The 22,951-nt window shown below is 61.8% G+C and overlaps 1 protein-coding gene across 5 annotated transcripts in view; it reads left to right on the forward strand.

Moving 5' to 3' along the window:
* RPL38 (ribosomal protein L38) overlaps nt 1-22,764 on the forward strand; it is a 488,213-nt gene extending 465,449 nt beyond the window's left edge. For 3 of the 5 annotated variants that reach the window (XM_075440988.1, XM_075440989.1, XM_075440986.1), the window contains exons 2-5: nt 20,709-20,741; nt 21,325-21,385; nt 22,320-22,442; nt 22,673-22,764. In XM_075440988.1, coding sequence (XP_075297103.1) covers nt 20,739-20,741; nt 21,325-21,385; nt 22,320-22,442; nt 22,673-22,698 — 213 coding nt within the window. In that variant the 5' untranslated portion in view covers nt 20,709-20,738 and the 3' untranslated portion in view covers nt 22,699-22,764. Of the gene's footprint in view, nt 1-20,405; nt 20,495-20,708; nt 20,742-21,324; nt 21,386-22,319; nt 22,443-22,672 lie in introns of those variants that run through there. The other 2 variants (XM_075440985.1, XM_075440987.1) reach the window with 2 other exon arrangements.
* The last annotated feature ends 187 nt before the right edge of the window (nt 22,765-22,951 follow it).

Below are 22,951 nucleotides of genomic sequence, written 5' to 3' on the forward strand. Positions count from 1 at the left end.
GTGCCCTTCGCCTGTCCCCGTCCCCGCGCTCTCTCTGGAGGGAGGGACGTGGTGGCTCGGTGGGGTCCCCGGCGGGGACGTGTCCCAGCCACAGCGGGGGCGATGCCACGGCCCCCAGGCTGGGGCGGGAGGGGGGACCCATGCAGGGGTCTGCAAGGCTGTGGCTCCCAGGACCCTGGGTTGGGGACGGGGACAGCCGGGGCTTGCAGCCACGCCATCACCCCCAAAAAAGGAGCAGGGCTGGGGGGACCAGGGAGCCCACAAAACGTGAGCCTGCATCCCACCCATCCCTGGCCGCCTTCGCCATCATCTGGAGCGCGCCACTGCCGAGGGAACGCGTTGTTTTCCGGTACATCGCTCTGTGCCGGGAAGCTAATGGTGCGTGGCTGCTTCCCGCACGGCCCTGGCAACGATCCGAGATGACGCTGGGGGCTTCTCCCTCGCACCCCCTAACCCCACCGACACCCCCGTCCTCTTGGAACCCGCTGCAGCTCCCAAGGGACACCTGCTGGCACGGAGCCCCTGCCATGGGGACGCGGTCCCACAGAGCCCCCCTCCCTCGCCCCGCCCGGAGAGGCAGACACCCACCATGCTCCATGGTTGGGGGACCCCAGCTCAGCCACCCCATGCACGAAACGCAGTTAATGAAGCTCCCCTGCCCCCCCCGGGTGTGTTCATGGGCTCCTCCATCTTCCTGCGCATCCCGGTTTAATTTCCACGGCTCCGCGTTGCCATCCCGGAGCAGCCGGTGAGGTCCCAGAGGAAGCAACCGGAGCAGAGGGGGTTTTCCAGCTTGCCCACAGTCACTTGGGATGCGGTTTAATTAGGAAATGATCTGCATGGAGAATTGGGCGTGCGAGCGCCTCGAAGCTTGCACTCGCAGCTGGGCTCTGAACCAGGGGAGAAATCCCCCAAGTTTGAGGACCGTTCCTGGAGATTCCCCGGAGCTGCTGGGTGGGATCAGCAGCTGGCGGCTGCGCGGTGCCACACACGCGTGGCACGGGGCTGCAGATGGCACCAGCCCCTCAGAGAGCTGCCAATGTGCCCAGGGGTTTGTCAGCCCCTCGAAAAGAAGCCCCCTCCCCTGCACCCTGTACCTAAACCGCTTCGAAACCCAGGTCTGGGGGAGCCCCGGAGCCGTACCCGGGCACTGCTGGGCTGTGGGGAATTGCCCCGGTACCCCTGGGAGATACTGGGAGATGCCAGAGGTGCTGAGACATACTGAGAGGTGCTGGGAGGTGCTGGGAGATGCTGGGATGTGCCGGGAGGTGCTGGGAGGTGCTGGGAGAAGCTGGGAGAGGCTTGGAAGTGCCAGGAGATGCTAGGAGATGCCAGGAGATGCTGGGAGATGCTGGGAAGTGCCATGAGGTGCTGGGAGATGATGGGATGTGCCGGGAGGTGCTGGGAGATGCTGGGAAATGCTGGGACATGCTAGGAGATGCTGGGAGATGCTGCGAGAAGCTAGGACGTACTAGGAGATGCTGGGAGATACCAGGAGATGCTGGGAGATGCTGGGAGAAGCTGGGACGTGCTAGGAGATGCTGGGAGTTACCAGGAGATGCTGGGAGATGCTGGGAGATGCTGGGAAGTGCCATGAGGTGCTGGGAGGTGCTGGGAGAAGCTGGGAGATGCTGGGAAGAGCCATGAGGCTCTGGGAGATGCTGGGAAGTGCCATGAGGTGTTGGGACATGCGGGGACATGCCAGGAGATGCTGGGAAAAGCGGGGACATGCCGGGAGATGCCCCGGCCAGTGGCAGAGGCAGCGGCAGGCAGCGAGTGGCTGGCTCTGCCCGCCGTCCCCGGCACTCCTCTCCCCAAAGGTGCCCTGGAGATGCCAAAGCACTCACGGCAAAATGGAGTTCAGAAGGGCAGGGCTAAATTGCCTCCCGGGAATAAGCGGGAAGCCTTTCATTCCCTCTCTGCAGAGCCACATGAAAGGGTTTCTCGCTCTCCTTGCTGGAGAAAGGCCGCCGCTTTCCCGTCTCTCTCCTCCGCTCCTCCGGAGACAGACTCGCACGTCTTTCCGCGCCAGCCCTTCGAGGCGGGCTGGGGGGGTTCCACCTCCGCTTCCCCGGGCGATTAAGGAGCTTCATCGGGGCGGCACAGTGAGATGCGAGGGGCGAAGGCGGCGGGGGCACGCACGCCAGCGCGCCGGCGGCTCTGCCGCTGCCACCTTCGCTCCCTCCAGCTCCCTGGCCCCTGCGGATGGTTTCATTTTCCTTGGGGTTGGGGGGGGAAGAAAAGCACGAGATAATTGTGGCGGAATGGGCTGAGAAGTGATGTTTGGTATCCTTTTTACAACCATTCCCCAGGGGCCCATTATGGTAATTTTTCTTCTATAACTGGCAAATTGTATAACAAGTCAGATGATAAACTAGCGAGCCAGGCAGGAATTTGCATTTTAATACAACTGGCTGGACCGTTTCGCCACGTCGGGCCGGACAGGGCACCCCGGCTGCTCCTGCTGCGCGGGGAATTCTGGGGGGCCGAGGGTCTGGACCCCCTCGCTGACCCTGGCCGGGGTCCACGGCCCCTCAGCGGGCACGGTGCCACGCTGCAGGGCCACGGGCTGCCACGGGGCTGGGTGGTGGGAGCCCCCCACCCACACTGGCAGAGCTGTCACCGAAGCCTTTCCTGTGCCACGATGTCCCCAAGCCCTGTGCCATGATGTCCCAAGGCTCTGTGCCATGAAGTCCCTGAGCCCTGCAGCATGATGCCCCCAAGTTCTGTGCCACGATGTCCCAAAGCTCTGTGCTGTGACATCCCCAAACCCTGCACCATGATGCCCCCAAGCTCTGTGCCACAAAGTCCCCAAGCACTGCACCATGATGTCCCCAGGCTCTGTGCCATGATGTCCCAAAGCACTGTGCTGTGACATCCCCACACCCTGCAGCATGATGTCCCCAAACCCTGTGCCATGACATCCCCAAGCCCTGTGCCACAATGTCGCCAAGACCCGCAGCATGTCCCCAAGCCCCGTGCCACAACATCCCCAAACCCTGTGCCACGATGTCACCAAGTCCTGCAGCATGATGTCCCCAAGCCCTGTGCCATGGCATCCCCAAATCCTGTGCCACAATATCCCCAAGCCCTGCAGCATGTCCCCAAGCCCCGTGCCACAACATCCTCAAACCCTGTGCCACGATGTCGCCAAGCCCTGCAGCATGATGTCCCCAAACCCTGTGCCACAACATTCCCAAACCCTGTGCCACGATGTCCCCAAATCCTGTCCCACAATGTCCCCAAGCCCTGTGCCAGCTCCGCCTGCCCGTTCAGCAAGATCTGTCAGCAACCCATCCACCAGCAACGTGACAGGGAAACGCCAGCTCCCCGACAGCTCTAGAAATAGCTGCCTTGAGTCCAATCTGAAGTTTTGATTAAAAAGCAAAGAAGAACAAAACTAGAAAACGGGGGGCGGGGGGAAGGTGGCTGGAGGAGCCGCAGCCATCGCTCTGCAGCCGCAGGGCACGTGCGGAGCCGCAGCATCGCCGGGCTGCAAGGCCGTGACGGCAGAGGCTGGTACCCGTCCCCGCTCCGGACGGGAAACCCAGCGAGGATTTTATCAACACACAGAAAACTGCCACCACAGCAGCAAGGCAAATGACACCCAAATTCAGTTATTTTCTCACCTTGTTTTAGTCCAGTTCTTAATTAGGTGGCTGCTGAGACGTGCCGTGGCCCCGTGTCACCGTGTCACTGTAATTTCTTAGGGCTCTTCACTGGAGTAACCGCCGCCCGCCAGCCTTCGCGTCTCCAGTCACATGGTAGAGCACAGTGGGAAGCCAGGGACATCCCTGTCCCCATCCCTGTCCCCATCCCCATCCCCATCCCCATCCCCATCCCTGTCCCCATCTCACGGCAGCTTGGGGACCCCCCTGCTGCCTTCCTAGGGGAGGAGGAACATGCTGGGTAATGACCACACCTCTACAAACAGAGTTTTAAAAAAAACCCAACATAAAAAACCACAAAAGAGCCGAAAAGAGCCTGTGCCTAAATTTTTAGCAGTAGGAAAGGTGTTTTTGAACAAAGCCAGATGATGCCCTGCGCCCTCGCGCCTGTCCTGCCGTGCAGCTGGCCGGTGCGGACGGTGGCACGTCCCCGTGGGGCACTGGGCAAGGAGCGGGGTGCCCCAGCACCCATTTTTGGGGTGGGAAGGGGGAGGCAGGGCCACGGGGCCGGCCGCCGCGCGCCAGCTCTTCAAAGGACATTAAAGCCATTGCCACCGTCTCGCGGAATTAGCACAAGTGACACTCGCTTTGTCGCCACATGTTTCCAGCGCGGAGCAGATGGCGAGGCCGCTGGATGCGACCCAGCGGCGCTCCACGGCGCTTCGCCGAGCCGGGCACGGCGATGACAGAAAAGCCGTCTTTCCGCCCGGTCCACTGGGACGTTCACGAACTCGCCGCCAAAAGGCAGCGGGGCTTTGCCAGCTGCCAGCGCGCTCGGCACATCGCCCGGCTCCGGGAGCGATCCCGGCGCGCTCCCACGCTGCCAGCGCTCTGGCTGCGGTCGGCTTCGTTTGGGGGCTTACGGGACGCACCGGTGACGACGTTTCCATTGCCAGATTGCCTCGGAGCATGGAAGCAGGGGGAAGAAAGCAGCTGGTGAAAAGAGGGCATTTACCAAAGAGCGAGGACATCTCCTACGTGACGTTGGCCACATTTCTCCGGCAGCGGGCGGGTGGTGGGCGGCGGGGGCCACCCTGGTCGTGGATTTCGGGAGAAGACCTGGCAATGCAATTGGTATGCAGCACTGGACCCCCATCTCGGGTCCACCGCCGATCTGGGCAGGGATGCTCAGGCTCTGGTGAGGATTTTGGGTCCCGGTGTGAGCAGGATGCTGGGGCAGGACCCGTCCCTCCCACGCCGGCAGAGCAAGGCTGGTTTCCTTGCCTTCCCCCCGCAGCCTGCCTGGCTCCCGCCAGCTCCTCTGTGATTGATGAAATAATTCAAGCCCGAGTGACCGGGAGAAAGAAACATGAGCACGTTGTCCTTTTTCTTTATATAAGGGAAGAAAAAACCTCCCAGGGAGCTCTAATGGCTGAGTCGGGGAGGGGAGCCAGGGCGAAGGGCTGGGGCGGGAGGGCGAGCTCTGCCTGCCGGGGTCGGTGCGTGGTCCAGGGGGGTCCCGCAGGTTGTCCCCTCGCCCCATTGCCATCTCTGCTGATGGAGGGAGGCGAGCGATGCCGGGTGGAGGCACCAGGGATGTGCGGCCGGGTGTCCCCATGGCCCCAAAACCCCCCAGCATCCCCATCCCACACCCTCCTCGCCACCCCACTGTCCCTGCACCCCTGAACTCGCCGTTTCCACCCCGCTTTGCCGTCTCAGCTCATTTCGTGCCCCTTGGCAGGGCCGGCGCTTGGGCAGACGCCGGCAGTGGTTCCAGCCAGAGTTGGGGGGTCTGCCACCCCATTTGCCAACCCGCAGCCTTCACCGCCAGCCGTGCCAGCAGAGAGCCGGGCTCACCGGGATGGATGTGCCCCAAGGCTGGGCTTTGCCTGGGAGCTCTCCTGAGCATCCCGCTCCAGGCAGGAAAGCAGCGGAGGGACAGGGAATCCTCATCCTGGGCACCGGGCCGTCAATAATGAAACAGGAATCCATAAGTAATTACATTCTAATTAATTAGATGATGGATAGAGGGGACCAGGTGACTCCACGCAAGTCACACATGCTGCAAAGGGCCTCACTCCTGCCACCATCAAATTGATTTGCTGGTTTGGAGGAGGGGAAGAAAAAGAAGAAAAGGAGCTTCACGTTATAACGTTCACAGCCCCGGAGGTACCATCACACGGCGGCTCCCCAAGCCGGGCATCCCAGCAGGGCTGGCACTGGGGCTGGCACATCCCCACGCCAGCTCCTGGCTGCGGCAGAGGCAAGGGGTGCGCGGTGGCACGGAGCCAGGGCAGCCATGGCCGCTTTGGGGGCAGAGGGATTCGGCTTTGCAAACCTCAGCACCCCGGTTCGTTTGCGAGCTCACACACAAACTCCTAATGACCTGGCAGAGCCGTGGCTGCCATTCGGCATGACAGCCAGCACTCGGCTGAGGGCTCTTCTATCAGCCAGTGCTGCAATTAATTAGTGCTCTGTCTTATTAGCACCTTTATCTACTCAGCCCTGCGCAACACTAACACGACGCTGCTCCCCAGCCAAGGCGACGTGACGTGTCCGGCAAAGCGCCCGGCACGGAGGTTCGCGTGCCTCTGGCCAGGTCTTTACACCTTGCCCGTTGTTCCCTGACTCTGCAGACACGTGCACACGCATGCACACGCATGCACACGCATGCACACACACACGCACAGCCACCCTTCCCCGCCTGCTCCCGTCCCCGCCGCACGCCCGCTTCCGAGCAGCTCCATTTCCACGGCAGTGCCGGCGCGGCGCGCTCAGCGAGTGGCTGTGCTCGCATTACCTTGGAGACTAATTAAGGCACCGGTGAGAGCCGGCACACCTTGACCGGCGGAGGGTTAATGGCTCGTGCCGGTCCCGCGCTGGGCGAGAGGAGGCTGGAGCTGAAGTCGACTCTGCAACATTAATTGCGGTATTGAGCGGCACGGCGCGAGCGGCCCTGGAGCCGTTCCTCGCCATTACGTTAATGGCATTGCCGTGTCTATATTCCTTAAGTAATTGGCAGATTTTTCTAGGTCTCGTCCTCCATTTGCTTTCGCAGGACATTAGGAGTCCTCGTGTCCAACGGCTTCGCAAATCCCAGTTCCCACCTTAAGTGGGATTGCGTGGAAAAGCAGCTGGGAAAAAGGTGATGGACAAAAGGAAGAGGGAGAGGCACCCGGAGGGTTGTTCCCTTAGGAAGGGAAAAGCTCACCAGCTGGGATCACGGCGATGGTCACGGCCATCGAGAGAGGAGCCCCCAGATCCTGGGGCAGGCATGGGTGGGGTGGGCACCGGGCAAGAGGAGAGTGGCACAGCTGCTTCGCTGCCGGAGGAGCCAGGACGGAGAGGTGAGGGATGGGATGGAATGGGATGGGATGGGATGGGATGGGATGGGATGGGATGGGATGGGATGGGATGGGATGGGGTGGGATGGGATGGGATGGGATGGGATGGGATGGCGTGACATGACGTGGCGTGGCGTGGCATGTCATGGGATGGGATGGGCTTCAGCAGGAGGGTTGGACTAGATGACCCACAGAGGTCCCTTCCAACCGCTACCATTCTGTGTGATTCTGTGGGATGGGATGGGATGGGATGGGATGGGATGGGATGGGATGGGATGGGATGGGATGGGATGGGATGGGATGGGATGGGATGGGATGGGATGGGATGGGATGGAAGTGCTGTGACTTTGGATGTCAGCTGAGCCAGGTCCAGGAATTCTCCACTGTTGGGAGGCGACGGGCGGGTTGTCCCTGCCCAGCAGAGCCAGCGCAGCGTGCCGTGCCCATGAGCCGTGCCAAAGGGCTGCAGGCGCCAGCCTGCGCTGCTGGTTAGCATTCTCCCCAGGAGCCCAGCAGGTAATTACACACGGATTAAAAATGTAAGCAAAAGCAATTTTTCTTCCTCACAAGTCCGGGCAGAGACGTGCGACCTGGTGCTGATGGGGAAGAAGGAGCCACGCTCGCTCCATGGCAGCGGATGCCCCAGGGGGAAAGCAGGGAGCTGCACCCCACAGCCCTGCACCCCAGGGCCCACAGAGGGGTCCCAGCCGGCTACACTCCTTCATCCCCATCCTCTTCCTCTTCCTCCACAGCTCAGAGCTCCTGGACTCTCCTTGAACCCGGGCTCTTCCCTCCGTGGTGGCATCTGGCAGGCCTCTCAGAGCAGCCAGGGCAGCGAGCTCCTGGTGCAAAGGGCACGCGCAGCGCTCCAGGTTCATTCCCTTTCCATGATCGCTGGCTTCTAGTAGCCCAGGGAAGGAAAAGTGCTGTTTAAGAAAAAGCATATTTTAAAAAAAAACGTGCCAGCATCCCTTTAATTAAGCAACAAAATGAGTTAGAGCGTGAGGAACGGCACACTAATTCACCCTGAAGACTTTGGGCACCGGGCCAGGAGGATCCTCTTACTGCAGCGATAAAATTTCATTTAAAAATGTTTTATTTTAACTTTTTCTTTTTTTTTTTTTTTTTAACACTGGTTAATTTAACCAAGAGGCTAAAAAGTTACGAGCAGGGAAAGCTGCCTTCCACGAACTTGCCACCACGTGAGCCCCAGCACCGCTCGCTTCCCGCACGCTCCCTTCCAGCGGCCGGGGAAACGCTTGAGCCACCACTTCCCTTTCCCGTTTCTATATTTTAATCCAAAATTATTTTATCACCCACTGATGAAAAAAAAAAAAAAGAAAGTGCCTAAGTAGTCATTTATTAACAGCTATAAGTATCATTAGGCAGGGAGATGTGGTAAAATATAGATTACACCGGGAAGAACCGAGTATCCGCCTGCCATTTTTCCTGTTCAGCATGTCATTACGCATCCCGTCGCGGCGTATCACGGCGATGATTAGTAGCGTCAAATGACTTCTGAAAAATGATTATGTGCCATTAAAAACATTAGTCTGTCTGAAACCAGCACAAACAAATGGCCGTGCTGGGGATGAGTCATTAGCTCAGGGGCCGGGGGATGTGACGGGAATCCCGGAGACACGGCGGGTGCCACCGGTGGGTGCCGTGCTGGCACCTTGGGAATGAGGGTGCTGCAGACGCCGGCGGGGTGAAAGCCTGACGGACCAAGTGCTGGGCTGGGTGGGTCCCTGGTCATCGGCTGGAGGGACCCATGGGGAGGGTGGTCAAGGGTGGGTGCAGGAGGTGCTTGCAAAGAGCTCCTGTCCCTGCAGGTCCCAGCTGCGGGGCTCCCCCTGCCCTGCACCCAGCTCGCCCCGCTCTGTCTTTCCTTTTCACCAGCTGCAATTCTAAAACGTGGCCCAGGCATCTCCTTGCCCTGCCACAGACCTGACTTCACGTAGCATTGCCATCAGTTCCACCACCCCAACCCATCACTCCAACTCATCACCCCAGCCCCATCACCCTGAAGTCCATTGCCCTGTCTCCATCACCCCAAGCCATTGCTCTGGCTCCATCCAAACCATCACCCTGGCCCCACCACCCCAATCCATCAACTCAACCCATTGCCATGCTCTATCACCCCAATCCATCATCTCAGTCCATCACCCCAGTTCCATCACCCCAACCCCTTGCCCCAACTCATTTCCATGGCTCCATCACCCCAACCCATCACCCCAACTCCTTGCCCCAATTCATTTCCATGACTCCATTACCCCAACCCACCACCCCAACATCATCACCCCAGACCAACACCCCAGTTCCATCACCCCAACCCATTGCCCTGGCTCTACCACCCCGCCCATCACCCCAGCCCATCACCCCAACCCATCACCCCAGCCCTATCAGCCCAGCCTAACACCCCAACCTATCACCCCAACCCACCACCCCAGCTCCACCACCCCATCCCGCCCTCCCCATCCCACAGCCATGCCCATGCCGTGCCAGCCTCCTCCCACACTGCGCTCCCCACTGTTTCCGCTCTAAGAGGACATAAATCCAGTTAGTACATCCAAAGAAGAAAAATCAAAATGTCACGTCTGTGGAGACGGTTCAATTGCGGGGGTATTGATTGTCACAGAGAATATTCGCACTTTATTCACCTACTTAGTCCCATCCCCCAGGCACGTATGAATTCATCAAACGTTGTCACACCACATAATAATACTTGTTCCCGGCTGTTGTCGCAGCAGCTCAGACTTTGTCCTGTCTTCCTGGGCAAGCAGGAATTTTGGGAAGAAAGGCTTCGCCGGCAGAACAGAGGCGTGACGGCGGCTGAGGTGCAAACCAACCCTCCCGCGGCTGCGGGAGGACTCGAACCCCCTCTCTGCAGCCGTGCACACGACTGCCTGGGCTTTGTTCCCGGTTCCTTGGGATTTTCGGTGAAGGGTTTGAAAACAAGTTGGGGAGAAAAGATGTTTTCCCTTTTGTTTGCAGCCTTTTATCGCTGCGTCTTCGCTGCCTCGCACGGCCCCGGGAGCCCTTCGGAGCAGGAGCTGGCAGAGCGGGGACACGGCGGCTGCTCTTCTCCAGGGGAAAACAGGGCAGAGGAGATGAAAAACAAACTGGAGAGGAGATTTAGATGAGAAGGAAAGGCCACGGAGCCGGCAGCGTGGCTCGGGAGGAGAGCGGACATCTGTGGTGCTAGGGAGGCTGTGAGATCTCACTGGGGTGAGCAGGGTGCTGCTGGGGTGACCCTGGCCTGGACCCCAAACAGAGGGGCTGAGTCCCACTAGCCCGTCTCCCTGGAGATGTGCCGGGCTCCTCGCAGGCTGGTGACCCATGGGGACATCCCAGGTGCTGCAGCTGTCACCAGCCACGGAGCTCCTCCGTGTGTCCTCTGCCCTGCCGGGAGCTGAGCCGGCTGCTGCCACCGCTGCCCCCGGGGCCGTGTGGGTGGTGGCAGCCACCAGCCCTCGTCTGCTGGCTGAAATAAATCGGAAGCATGAGCCGGTGCCCCTGAGCCATGTTTATTATTCATATTATTTGCCTTGATCTGATTCTGTGTAATGATTTAATCTGTTAATGGCCTCTGATTCAATTTGCTCCCCTCTGCTTTAAATTCCTTTCACCGTTTCTACCTGCTTTGCTGATTTATCTGACGGCCTTTCGGCAGCTCAGGGTCAGGGTGGCAGCTCTCGGCGCACCGCCGCAGCAGGTCACCGATGCGCGATGGCAGGGTGCCGGCACGCCGCGGCTGCGGAGACGAGGAGGAGGAGGCAGCACGCAGCGGGTCCCTGCCCGGGGCAAACCCCTCAGGGCTGCCCAAACTTGGGGTGCAGGGAGCACCCGGGCAGGTCCCAGCTCCGTCCCCACCCCTGGGCATCGCAGGACCCGAAGGGGTGCACGGAGCCACAGCCCCCCGTGCCCGGCAGAGGCGGTTTGCCTCTGATTTATGATTCATAACCCGGATCACGGTGCTGTGCAGCCCACCGGGGTTGGTGCAATTCAGACTGAGGAAATATTTTGCAGTGCTTTCAATTCCCCCGAGATCCTGGGGTGGGGGGACGGACGCCTTCCCCCGAGCCGGCGGCGGAGGAGAGGGGCTGGGAATCCCCGTCCGGAGGGAGGGAAGGAGATGGGGGCACCGGCAACCGGCGTGTGTCTGGGGTGCACAGAAAGCTCTCCCGCTGCACAGCCCCCGGCAAGACCCCCGGGCAAGGGGCAGCTCCGGCATCACCGGCTCATGGTGAAGTGGTGACACGGTGATGCTCGTCCCCTGCCCGCCTGCTGCCTGCCCGAGAGGCGCCCGCCGTGACATTGCCATTCCTCGCCTCGCGCTGCCGGGCCTCCCGGGCTGATTTATGGCGGCGCGAGGATGCAATCAAGGCCCCGGACTCCGAGGACGCCGCCGCGGCTCCTCCGCTGCATCTTGAGCGGGAGCAGGCGGCGGCGCGGCGGCTGCATGCCAATGGGAGCCACTCTCGGGGACACGACAGGTCCCCTCCTGGGAGGGTGGATGGCCCAGCCGGTGCCCGAGGATGCTCGCAGCAGGGCTGGAGGAGCGGGATGCGGTTCTGTGAACAGGGACGTGGCTGGGCTTGTTCAGCCTGGAGAAGAGAAGGCTGTGGGGAGACCTAATAAATGCTTATAAATATCTGCAGGGTGGGGGTCAGGAGGACGGGGCCAGACTCTTTCCAGTGGTGCCCAGCGACAGGACAAGGGGCAACGGGCACAAACTGAAGCTGAGGAAGCTCCAGCTGAACCTGAGGAAGAGCTTCTTCCCTCTGAGGGTGACGGAGCCCTGGCCCAGGCTGCCCAGGGAGGCTGTGGAGTCTCCTTCTCTGGAGATATTCCAGCCCCGCCTGGACGCGGTGCTGTGCAGCCTGCTGTGGGTGACCCTGCTTGGGCAGGGGGTTGGGCTGGTGACCCACAGAGGGCCCTGTCAACCCCCACCATTCTGTGATTCTGTGTGATTCTGTGTCAGGAGAGCTCCAGGGGATGCCCGGAGCCGCACGTAACCATAATGGGGCAGTGACAAATGCCATCCCTCCGGGAAGAAGCCCCCTGAGGCAAAGCAAATGTCCCCTTTGGCCAAAGAGAACTGCAGCGCTGGCAAGGAGCAGGATTTGTCACCAGTTCCCGGGAACAAGCCGGAGCCCAGGAGCCTTTGCCCTTTTCTCCCGGGGTGCCCCAGGCACCCAGCGCTCCCCTGCCTTGATCCCGGCCCCGCCGAGTCGCGAATGGCAGCTCCCGGCCACGGGCTCGTCTCTGTTCTGGCTCCTCTCGCCTGACGTGAAATGATTTTTGGAGGCAGTTGGTGGCGAGGGAGTACAGCTGCCGCTAAGTTATCCAAACGATTTATCTTAAGATTCATACAGAATTCATCGTGCGGGGAGCCTGGGCAATGTCGGCTTTTAATATTCATGCGGATTTGGAGGCAGTGTTAATCACGGGGTCTGACAATTTGCACTTCCCTTAATTGCCCGTGCGTCCGGCTCTGCCCTCCCGCCCAGCACCGCTCGCCCCGCCGCCCTCGGGGATGGGTACAGCATCCCAGCACGTCCCAGTACATCCCAGCTTGGCTTTTGCCTCCCCGTGCGATGCTTGGCTGGCATGGGCGGCCGGAGGTGGGCACGGGGTGAGCTGGGGGGCTGTGTGGGGCTGGGGGAGCGCTGCAGCCGCGCCCCGACTCCGTGGCCGGAGCATCCCCAGCATCCCGGCGTGAGCATCGGTGCGTCCCGCTGCAGAGCACGGGGACCTGGAGCATCCAGCCCGCGGGGACTCATCCTGTCCTCTCGCAGAGTGTCCCACCCTGGGGACCTCGCTGCCAACCCGCCGGCTGCCGCCGTCCCCGTGGCTGGCGTTACCTGTCACCGCTGTCACTCCGATCCCATCCAGCCAGCTGCCGCGGCGCGGGGACGGAATACCAATGAGGCTGGTGGAGCTGCGGGCTCAGGGGGGGCCCCTCCTCGTGCGGCACCCTCGGGGACGGGGGACAAGGTGTGGCGGGAGCAGGGTGGCAGCTGTCCCCCCACACCGTGTCGGCAAGCTGCTGAGACCCCTCCAGCTCATGACAGCCAGCGAGGTGGGGGACAGACCTGTCACCGGTCCCGCAGCAGGACCCTGGTGCCATGCCCACGGCGGGTGTATCTGAGGCTGCTTCCATCCCGCGGGGCTGTGCACCCCGAAGCCGGCGTCACCCCAGCAGCATCGCAAGGGAGCCCTGGGCCAGCGCGTGGGGCTGGGGCCCACCGACACTATCCATCCCCCCCCATGGAGTCAAAAAACCCCCCAAAACCCCCCAAAAGCCCTGGTGTGTGTCCCCCCGTCGCCGGTGGCTCAGCCGAGGCGGCTGGTTGCGGTGCAGCTTTGGGTGGGTTTCAGCTGTCCTCGCGCTGTAATTGTCCTAATTAGATCTACATATTTTGATGAAGGTTTCACAGGGAAATAGAAAAAAAAAAAAGGCAGGCAGGCGGGAGGAGATAATCGAATCGCAGATGACATTCCCGTCACCCAGCCTCTCCGCACAGCCTCTGCCGCAGCCGAGTCGGAAAATTATGCGTAAGGGGGGAGGAAAATTACCATAATCTTCCTCCGCAGGATGACACCGAATTCGGCTGGTGCTGCGCGGGGTGGTGGGGTGCCAGGTGGGCACCGCCGCTGCTCTGCCCTCGCCCTGGTGCTGCCACCCCTCAGTGCCACCGCCAATGCCCGCGCTGTGTCCCTGGCCATGGCACCCTCGGGGCTCCTGGCTCGGGATCTTTGGGGCTGCCCACCCATCGCAGCCCACCCGTGGGGTGGTGGTCCTGCCATCGGCCCTTGGCTGTATCATGCTGACGGTGACCCCACAAAGGTGGGAGCAGGGGACATTGGGGGGACACTGGCTAGCGCTGGGGACACATGGGGACGCTGCCCTGTGCCCCCAGCCGGGGCAAATCCCCTTTGCGGGTGGAGTGGGGGGCATCACCCTCAGCTCCCCCTGCTCGGGGACCGGCGGGATGAGGCACCGGGACCCCAGACCCCAGCTCCGCGTCCCACCCTGCACCCCAGCCCACCAATGCTGGTGGGGCTCGGCTCCTTGTTACCCCTCCGGCTGCAGGGGGGATCCCGGAGCCAGGCTGAGAGAGGGTCCTGGGGGGTGCGGCCGGCACCCAGGGCACTGACGAGCAGAGTGATGAAGATGGAGTTCTCTCTGTTTTCTCTGCACATCTCACGTGCATAGCCCGGCAGCAGGAACACCACCAGCATCACCAGTATTCCCAGTGCTCCCGCGGGTGCTGGCAAGTGAGGAGGAAGGAGCGAGGCAAACGGAGTCACTTTCACTTTATTAATATTATTTAAAGGCAGGAGAGCCGGTCCCTCACCCCAGCATCGCCCGCTCCCCGCATCATGCCACCCTCCCCTGGGCTTGCACAGGGACGGCTCCCGGCGTCACCACCCCAGCCAAATCTCCACGCGGGTGGGGAAGCATCCTCACCCCCCACCTTGGCCCCCCCACCGAAGAACCTCACCCCACAGCCCTCCCTCGGCCTCAGGTCTCTGCGCCGCGTGGCCATGTGCTCCCACCGTCCCGCTGAGCCCGGAGAAATTCATGACATGGGTGGGCAGACGAAGCGCTCAGCAGGGTTTGGGGGCTAGGGGGCTGCATCTGCTTTGCATCGCTTGGCTTTTTCGGGGGGAAGGATGCTGAGCAGGGCGGGTGGTGGGGGTCACAGGTATTAAATGGCTTTCCTGCATCAAACCCCCCCGGCTCCGGCCTCCCCCGGCCCCCCAACACCCCGACACGGCTGACGGCGGCGGAGCAGGAGTCGTCCCAGGGCCAGATGCTGATCCCAGCTCCCGTGCGGCTCCTGCGTCCGGGCGGGATCCATCCCGGCCCAGCCCTAATTAAAAAAAAATATATATTCAAGAGCTTCAAACAGCTCCCGATGCCTGCGGGAAAACTTCCAGCCCTGTTTATTCTCCTTTTCCCCACGCCAGCCACACAACGACGACGACGCCGAACGTGATCCCCCCCCCGCGTTTTTTCCCCAGCTCTGTGTCTCCCCCCTCCCCAAATTTGCTCCCCCCTTTTCAGGGCATTCCCATGAAAACGGGCTCTTTTGTTTCTGCGGAATTCGGCTGCCTCCGCTGCCCGCTCCCCACCTCCAGCCCGCGCCTGCCTTTGTCCTCCACAAATAAAGAACAAAAGGGGAAGAGACGGAGAAAATATGATCTCGCCTCCAAATGGGCTTTTTTTTTCCCTTTCCCCCCAAGCCGCCCGCGAAGCCTCGGCTGCTCTTCCCGAGCCCGGCTGATGAATGCGAGGGCATGGGAGCTGCCATCAGCGGCGAATTGATCGGCTGCGCCCTGCCAGGGCCCTGCGCTTGAAAAACCGAGCAGGGAAGAAAGGACGAGAGCGAAGGGAAAAAGAGAACGAAGATACTGAGTAATTGGAAGCAGTTTTCGGTCCCTGTTAATAAGAAACGTATCCGGCAAATCGCACTCGCGCTCCGGAGCAGGTAATCGCGACGCAAGGCCTTTCTTCTCTGCGCCGGGGGGAGAAACTCGAGTAAACAGGGGGAGAAAAATCCATTTCTGCTGCAGTTTGGTCCCTGAACGGGGGAATCTCCCGGCGAGCGTGTCCTTTCATGTCTGCTATTAACTCCGCCAGCTCCCCACCTCCGCTGCGCGTCGCCTTCCCGCACAAACGCGTTCGCACGGTGAAAAACGACCCGAGATTGGGAAGAACAAAACGAGGGCTGGGTGGTGGATGTCTGTGCCGGCACGGTGCCTCCACGCTGGGACCAGCACCGCGGAGCCAGGCTGTATGGGGACACTGGCAGCTGCACGGCTCGGGGACACGCTGCCTGGCGTACGCGCTGGGAGCACCCGCGTCGGGCACTGGTGTGCACGGCTCGGGCAGGCAGCACGCGAGCTGAGCACGTGGTCCTTCTCGCACGTCTCAGCCACGCTCAGCCATGCACAGCTCAGCCATGACATCTCAGCCATGACATCTCAGCCAAGCATCTCTCCATCTTGCACGTCTCAGCCATGCATGTCTCGAGCTCGCAAGTCTCAGCCATGACTTCTCGGCCATGCACGTCTCCATCTTGCACATCTCCACCGCACATGTCTCGAGTTTGAATGTCTCAGCCATGCATGTCTCAAGCTCGCAAGTCTCAGTGATGACATCTCGGCCATGCACATCTTCATCTTGCATATCTCCGCCACGCATGTCTCGAATTTGAATGTCTCAGCCATGCATATCCCAGCCGTGCATGTCTTGAGCTAGCACATCTCAGCCACGACATCTCAGCCATGCACGTCTCCATCTCGTACATCTCAGCCATGCATGTCCCTATCTTGCACGTCTCCATCTTGTACATCTCAGCCACTCATGTCTTGAGCTTGCACTTCTCAGCCATGCATGTCTCGAGCTCGCAAGTCTCAGTCATGACATCTCGGCCAAGCACGTCTCCATCTTGCACATCTCCGCCACGCATATCTCAAGCTTGCATGTCTCAACCACCCTCATCTCAGCCATGCATATCCCAGCCATGCATGTCTTGAGCTAGCACATCTCAGCCATGACATCTCAGCCATGCATGTCACCATCTTGCACATCTCAGCCATGCATGTCCCCTTCTTGCACATCTCCATCCTGTACGTCTCAGCCCCTCATGTCTCGAGTTGGCACGTCTCAGCCACGTCGATCTCAGCCTTGCACCTCTTGCACACGCACACCTTGGTCTGCCCCAGGGCTCAGCAGCCGTGGGATGCGGCCGTAAAGCAGGGGTCCCGCAGGCAGCTCCCCGGGATGCACAAGCGAGACCCCGCACCTCTGTGGACACATCTCCCGCACGTCTCCCGCACATCTCTCGGCGCACAGCTAGCGTTTCGTGTCCCCGAGGACAAGCGATGCCTCCCACACTCCAGCCACCCATGGGACCTGGGAACCGCGGGTTTTCCCGGTGGGCTGCCAGGGCTGGCTCTCCCGGGCGTCCTTGCTGCCGTAGGGAGATGGGAGCAAACATCTGGGGTGCTGCGTGGCATCCGCGAGCAGAGGACAGTCACGTCCCCAGGAAGAGCAAGCGGAGAAGGAAACCACAGGCGCTTTGGGTGGTCCCGGTGCTCCCCGGTCACCGGTGAGCGCCGGGGACGGGGAGAGGAGGGGGTGCTCAGCATCCAGCCAGATGCACTGGAGCTGAGGGTGCAGAGTCAGGCCCCAGAGTCTGGGTGGTGGGCACCGAACGCCGCGGCAGGGACCCCCCTGCTCGCTGTCCAAGGGCTGCCAGGAGCTCGGAGCTCGCCCTGAGCTGCGGTTCTCCTCCCCGCGCGGCTGCTCTCTCCCTCCCTCCGCCGGGAAAAATGGCTTGCAACTCCATTAAGGACAGCGTAATTATGCATAATAAAAATACAGCTGCCCTTGTGTGTGTAAACACCGCTTTGATGGAGCACCCATCCGCTCCCGGCCCTCCCAGCTCGCTCGGGCGAGGGATGGAGCCCGCGGCAGATCGGCTTCGGCGGCTGCCGGGCTTCGAATCCGACCTTTGAGAGGAGGAGGGAGAAAAAATCACATCGGCTGCTTCTTTATTTTGTTTAATTTCTCGTCGTCGCCCCCCTCCCCGCAGCCACCGGCGCTGCCGCCGCCGATAAGGCGACGCCGTCTAATCGCCAGGCGACACACGCATCCCGCCGGCTGCCGACGCGCCTCTGGGACCCGCCGCCGCACGTGAGCCCCGGCAAGAGCAGCTGGGGGGTCGGCACCCACCGTGGCCAGGTCCCCACTGTCCCCAAGGGCACTGCGGCCCTGGCAAGGGGGCGTTGGGGAGGGGCAGATGGGGTGCATGGGGGGTCGGCAAGGTGCCAGGGGCCAGATCCGGCATCCCAGGTTTCATCCATAGACGCGGCTCCATCGACATCCACCTTGCCAAAACTGCTGGTGGAGGAGGAGGAAGAGGAAGGCTCCTCACCAAGCTGCTCACCAAACTGGGCGGGGGAAGCACACCGTGCCCCCGAGCCACGAGGTTAAACACAGCCACGATCCTGGTGCAGCGTTTCCCAAGCAGAACCAGGAAGATTTTTTAATATCAAACCGGTCGCCGGCGGGTGAACGAAGGATGCTAATTGAATTTCATTAGGCAGAGGAGCCGGGCCGGTGGGAGGCGGGGAGGAAATGTATTTGATGTGTTTTAAAAGCCGCAGTTTCAGAATGTGGTTGGGGTTGGTTTTTTTTTTTAGTTTTTTTAATTTAAAGCCGGTCGTAAAAAGATCCCTTCTTTGAGCAGCTAATGACTCTCATGAATTATTTTTGTTGATTTACGCACCCACTCAGCTTTTAAATAATATTAATAAAAGAAAAGGGAACCCGTTCCCAGGCAGGAGCGGGAGCGACGCTGCTCATGGGGCGCAGGGACGTCCCCCAGTTCAGGCTCCGGTGGGGAAGCCATGCCGCGCTTTGGGCCAAAACCAGGCGATTTTGGAGACGGCGGCAGCACGCCGGCCTTGGCAGCCTCTTGCCGGGGCCAGACGGTGCCCGCATCCCCGCGGCCGAGCGTCGGCGTTCGGCGGCGGTGCCGTAACGGGCACTTCTTGTGCCGGTTTGGTTTTATGATTATGCCAAGAAGCTTTCTTAATTCTCCGCTGTCTTTCTTCTGCACCGCTGATTTACGCTGTCAGTGTTTTAATTACACAATTCAGCACTCCTTAAAACATGACAAACGGCTCAACTTTCGGCGCAATTAAAAGGCAGCAGAGTAGATCAGCCCATCGGAGACGAGAGGAGTAAATCAAACCATTTAAAAACTCATTTGGTGCCGGGGGGGGGGGGGGATCATCCCACCCCAAAACCCTCCCCTCAGCAGCAGCCCCACAGCTCCTGCCCTGGCTGCAGGCTTCGTCCCAGTAACGGGTCTTTGCGTGGTACTGGGAGCAACTGGTGGGACCGCGGCCAGGTGGGAGGGCTGTGGGATGCCGGGACGTCTCCCCGCTGCCAACACCCGACATGGCGCTGCCACCAGCGTCCCCCACCAGCACCAGCAGTGATTAAAAGCCAAAGATAATTAATTATCCACCTCCAAAACTGTCATGGCCGCAAGATCAGGGACCAGCAGGTAATTCATCTTCGGCAGCTTTGGCACCCAGTCAAAAGCGGGCGCCCACGGGGCTCGGCCCCACGCGGGGCCTTGGAGGGGGGACCCACGGCACCGGGGCACGCTCCCGGGGAAGGCTTTGCCCAAAATCCTCGTGGCAGGAGTTTGCTTTTCCCGATGGTTTATTCCCTGTTCATGGGAACCCCCCGTCTGTGGGTGCCGCACCGGAGCGGGGTGCCGGGTCAGGGTGCCACATCAGCCGGCCGGGAGCCACCAGCTCCATCGGTTCCCTCCCCCCATCCCGGGAACGCTGGACCCAGACAAGCTGCCCCGCTGCCTCCAAGTCCCTCCTCACCTGGGGGTCCAGTCCCTCCAGGCAGTGACCTGAGTGGGGGGTCCCGGCGTGGACTGGGGGTCCCTGCATATGGACTGGGGGTCCAGGCCCTCCAGACATTGACCCAAGTGGAGGTCCCTGGATGGAGCAGGGGGTCCCTGCATGGGCCAGGGGTCCAGTTCCTCCAGGCAATGACCTGAGTGGGGTGTCCCTGTGTGGATTGGGAGTCCCTCCATGGACTGGGGGTCCAGCCCCTCCAGGCAGTGACCCAAATGGGGGGGTCCCTGCATGGACCAGGGGGATCCCTCCGTGGACTGGGGGTCCAGCCCCTCCAGGCAACCACCCGAGTGGGGGGTCCCTGTGTGGACCGGGGGTCTCTGCCACGAGCCGAGGGGCTCCAGGGCTGATGGCCAGCGCAGGGTGGCACGTCCCCAGAGCCAGCGTGGGGTGGGTGACCCCTCCCAAAACACCTCCAGCATGAGATTTTGGGGGGCAGAACTGGAAACTGTGGGCAAGGGGAGGGCACGCAGCCCCCTGCCCCCACCGACCCCACTGTCCCCAGTGAGCCCCCGTCCCCAGCCAAGCGACGAAGCACCCACAAACCATCGCCGCCGAGCGCCTCAGCACCCCAAAGGCCCTGCCCCCCAAGGATTCCTGCAGGGGGTTTTGGGGTGGTTTCGGGTTTTGAGCGGGGCTGAAGCTCTCTCTTGTGGCAAAGCTGCTCCATTACAGCCCTGCCCGAACCGTCGAGCCCCAGCGTCTTTCGTGGGGGGGGGGACCCGGCGCAGGGCTTCAGCCCTGCGACGGGTCCCCCCCCGAAAGACGCTGGGCCTCTGGAGGCTGCAAACAGCCCGTCCAGGCGGCCATGATGCTCCTCCTCCTCCACGGCAGCTTAGGGAGGGACCGGGGAAGCCGGGATTGCCCGTTGCTTCCCCGCATACCCTCCGTTAACCCGCGCAGCACGGGCTGAGACCCCCGGCCAACTCATCGCAGGAGTGACGGCCCGCCATCGCGACCCGGTGAATTTTGTCCCTCCGCCGGAGCCGTGGCGGCTCTCCTGGGGGGCGGGGTTAAGGCCTGGATGCGGAAGTGAGCGCTTCACTTCCGATCACTGCGTAGAGGGAGCTGTCGTGAGTATGGAGAAAGGGAGGGGGGTTGCCGGTATCCGCCGCCATCCGCCGCCGTGCGGGGCTGAGCGGCCCCGGGGCGGGCTGAGGGAGCAGAGGGGACGCGGGGCGACCGGATGGCGGGCGGTGAGCGCGGGGCGGGCGCGGGGATGCCGATGGCGGGTGGTAGTTTTGGGGCGATGGCGTTGAGCTGACGCCATCTTGTTTTGTTTCTGTCGCAGGTTGGAGCCTTCTGAGCCCGGGCCGGAACCATGGTGAGGAGAAGACGCTTGGGGAGGGCGAGCGTTGCCCTTCAGCTCACTCCGTGGGGCTGGGGGCGGTCTGGCGGGAGGGGGGGATCCTCCCCCGGGGCTGAGGAGGCGGGGAGGCCCCTGCCTTGCCTGGCCCCGGGCAGGGCGCTGGTGCTGGGGGTGATCATGCCGGCCCCCGCGTTGGTTTGTGGAGAGGAGGAGAGGCTCCCCGTGACCTGGCTGCGAGGAAGAACTTCTTCCCTCTGAGGGTGACGGAGCCCTGGCCCAGGCTGCCCAGGGAGGCTGTGGAGTCTCCTTCTCTGGAGATATTCCAGCCCCGCCTGGACGCGGTGCTGTGCAGCCTGCTGTGGGTGACCCTGCCTGGGCAGGGTGTTGGGCTGGGTGACCCACAGAGGTCCCTGCCAACCCCGACCATGCTGGGATTCAGTGATTCTGGCTGTGAGAAAGAGCAGTGCCCCGGAGCAGCTACTGCTGGGGGGGGTTCTTGGCTGTGGGGCTGGAGGCTTTGAGCTGGGGGTGCTGGCAGAGACTGGGAAGTGAGCTGTCGGCTGCCCTCCGTACCCTGAGTCTCTCTTTTCGTTTTCAGCCTCGCAAGATTGAGGAGATCAAAGACTTTCTGCTGACAGCCAGGAGGAAGGACGCGAAGTGTGAGTGCCGAGGCTGCTGTGGGTGAGGCGCGGAGCTGCGGGGCCGAGCCGCTTGCACCGAGGGACCCGCGATGCTGAGGCCTTGGCTGAGCGCAGCATTCACAACATTTAAAGCAGCTTTTGCTGGGTGTTGGCCAAGGCCGCTGCTGGGGAGCAAAGCCACGCTGGGCAGAGGGAGGCTGGGATGGGTGCCGCAGGTGGGGTCTGCTGTGGGGGCTCAGGCCCAGGACTGGGGTTCTCGGGGCACTGGGGCTCTGATGCCCGCTCAGCCACGCTGCTTCCGCTGCTGCTCACCCCGGAGTGCTCTGGCCAGGCCCCCCGCTAAAGCTCGCTGGAGACTGTTGGCGAGTGTCCCTCTGTCTCTGGTTTGCTGTGGTCTTCAAAGTGCTGCAAGGTGTCAGGCGCCTTGACACCGCAACGCTGTGGTAGCTGGTGGCAGCCCCTCACGAAGCGGTTCCGCGCCGCTCAGCCAGCTCCGCGTTTCGCAGCAGCTCCCGTAACGCCGAGCGGCGGGGAAGGAGAGGGACTGACCATGGCTCTGAGCGAGCTACTGGGAGAAAATAGCTTTGGGGGGACGTGGAGGGGGTTGGGAGCGCTGGCTGCGGCGTTGGGAAGCCGGGTTGCGAGCTCCAGCGCAGCGCTGGGTTGCAGAAGACGACGCGGGTGAACAACGAGCCCGGTGTGGACGGTCACGCTCCGCTGAAAACTTGCGGCGCGGTGAGTTTTTGACACTGCTGGTCGTAAACTGCTGCTGCGAAGCCAAACGGCCTCGACACGAAGCTGCTGGCTGCGAGGAGCCTGCGGGACCACAGCTGTTAGCGACGGCAGCGTGGAAAAAATAACCGAGTTTGGGTTTTCTTTGGCTGCGGTCGTCCTCTGAGGGGTGGGGGGAGGTGGCGTGGGGTCACCCCTGAGCTGTCCCTTCGTCCCGCAGCGGTCAAGATCAAGAAGAACAAGGACAATGTGAAGTTCAAGGTGCGCTGCAGCCGGTACCTGTACACCCTGGTCATCACCGACAAGGAGAAGGCTGAGAAGCTGAAGCAGTCCCTGCCCCCAGGTACCGCTTGGGAAGCGTCCCCGGGCTGTCGGGAGCGAGGGGGCCCTCCCGCTGCCCAGTGACCCTGCCCCACCGTGTCCCCCCCCATTTCTGGGTTGAGGCCACTCAGTTGTCCTGTGCCCAGAGCTGGAGGGTCCCAAGCGCCCTTTCTGCGGCGGTGCCCCCGCGCCGGGTGGGCTGGGAGATGAGCAGACCCTTTCCAACCCTTGACTCCCCTCTCTCCTCCCCAGGTCTGGCCGTGAAGGAGCTGAAATGAGCCGCTCACGCACGGGTTTCTCCACATTTCTTACAAGAAATAAAAACCTGGACCATGTGCCCCCCACCACGTCCCGTTGTCCTTTCCCGTGGCACTGGGCGGACGGCGCTGGTGTGTCGCTGTGGGGGCTCGGGACCCGCTTTCGGCACGTGCCCCCGTGAGAGCCCCTTCCCCGGGGTCCAGCGGCGCTTGAGGGGGTCACGGGCTGCTCCTGGCTGGGCAGGGGGGGCCAAGCTGGGACTGGAGTGTGCTG

Source organism: Opisthocomus hoazin, chromosome 21 (genome assembly GCF_030867145.1).
Source record: "Opisthocomus hoazin isolate bOpiHoa1 chromosome 21, bOpiHoa1.hap1, whole genome shotgun sequence".
Lineage (NCBI taxonomy): Eukaryota > Metazoa > Chordata > Aves > Opisthocomiformes > Opisthocomidae > Opisthocomus > Opisthocomus hoazin.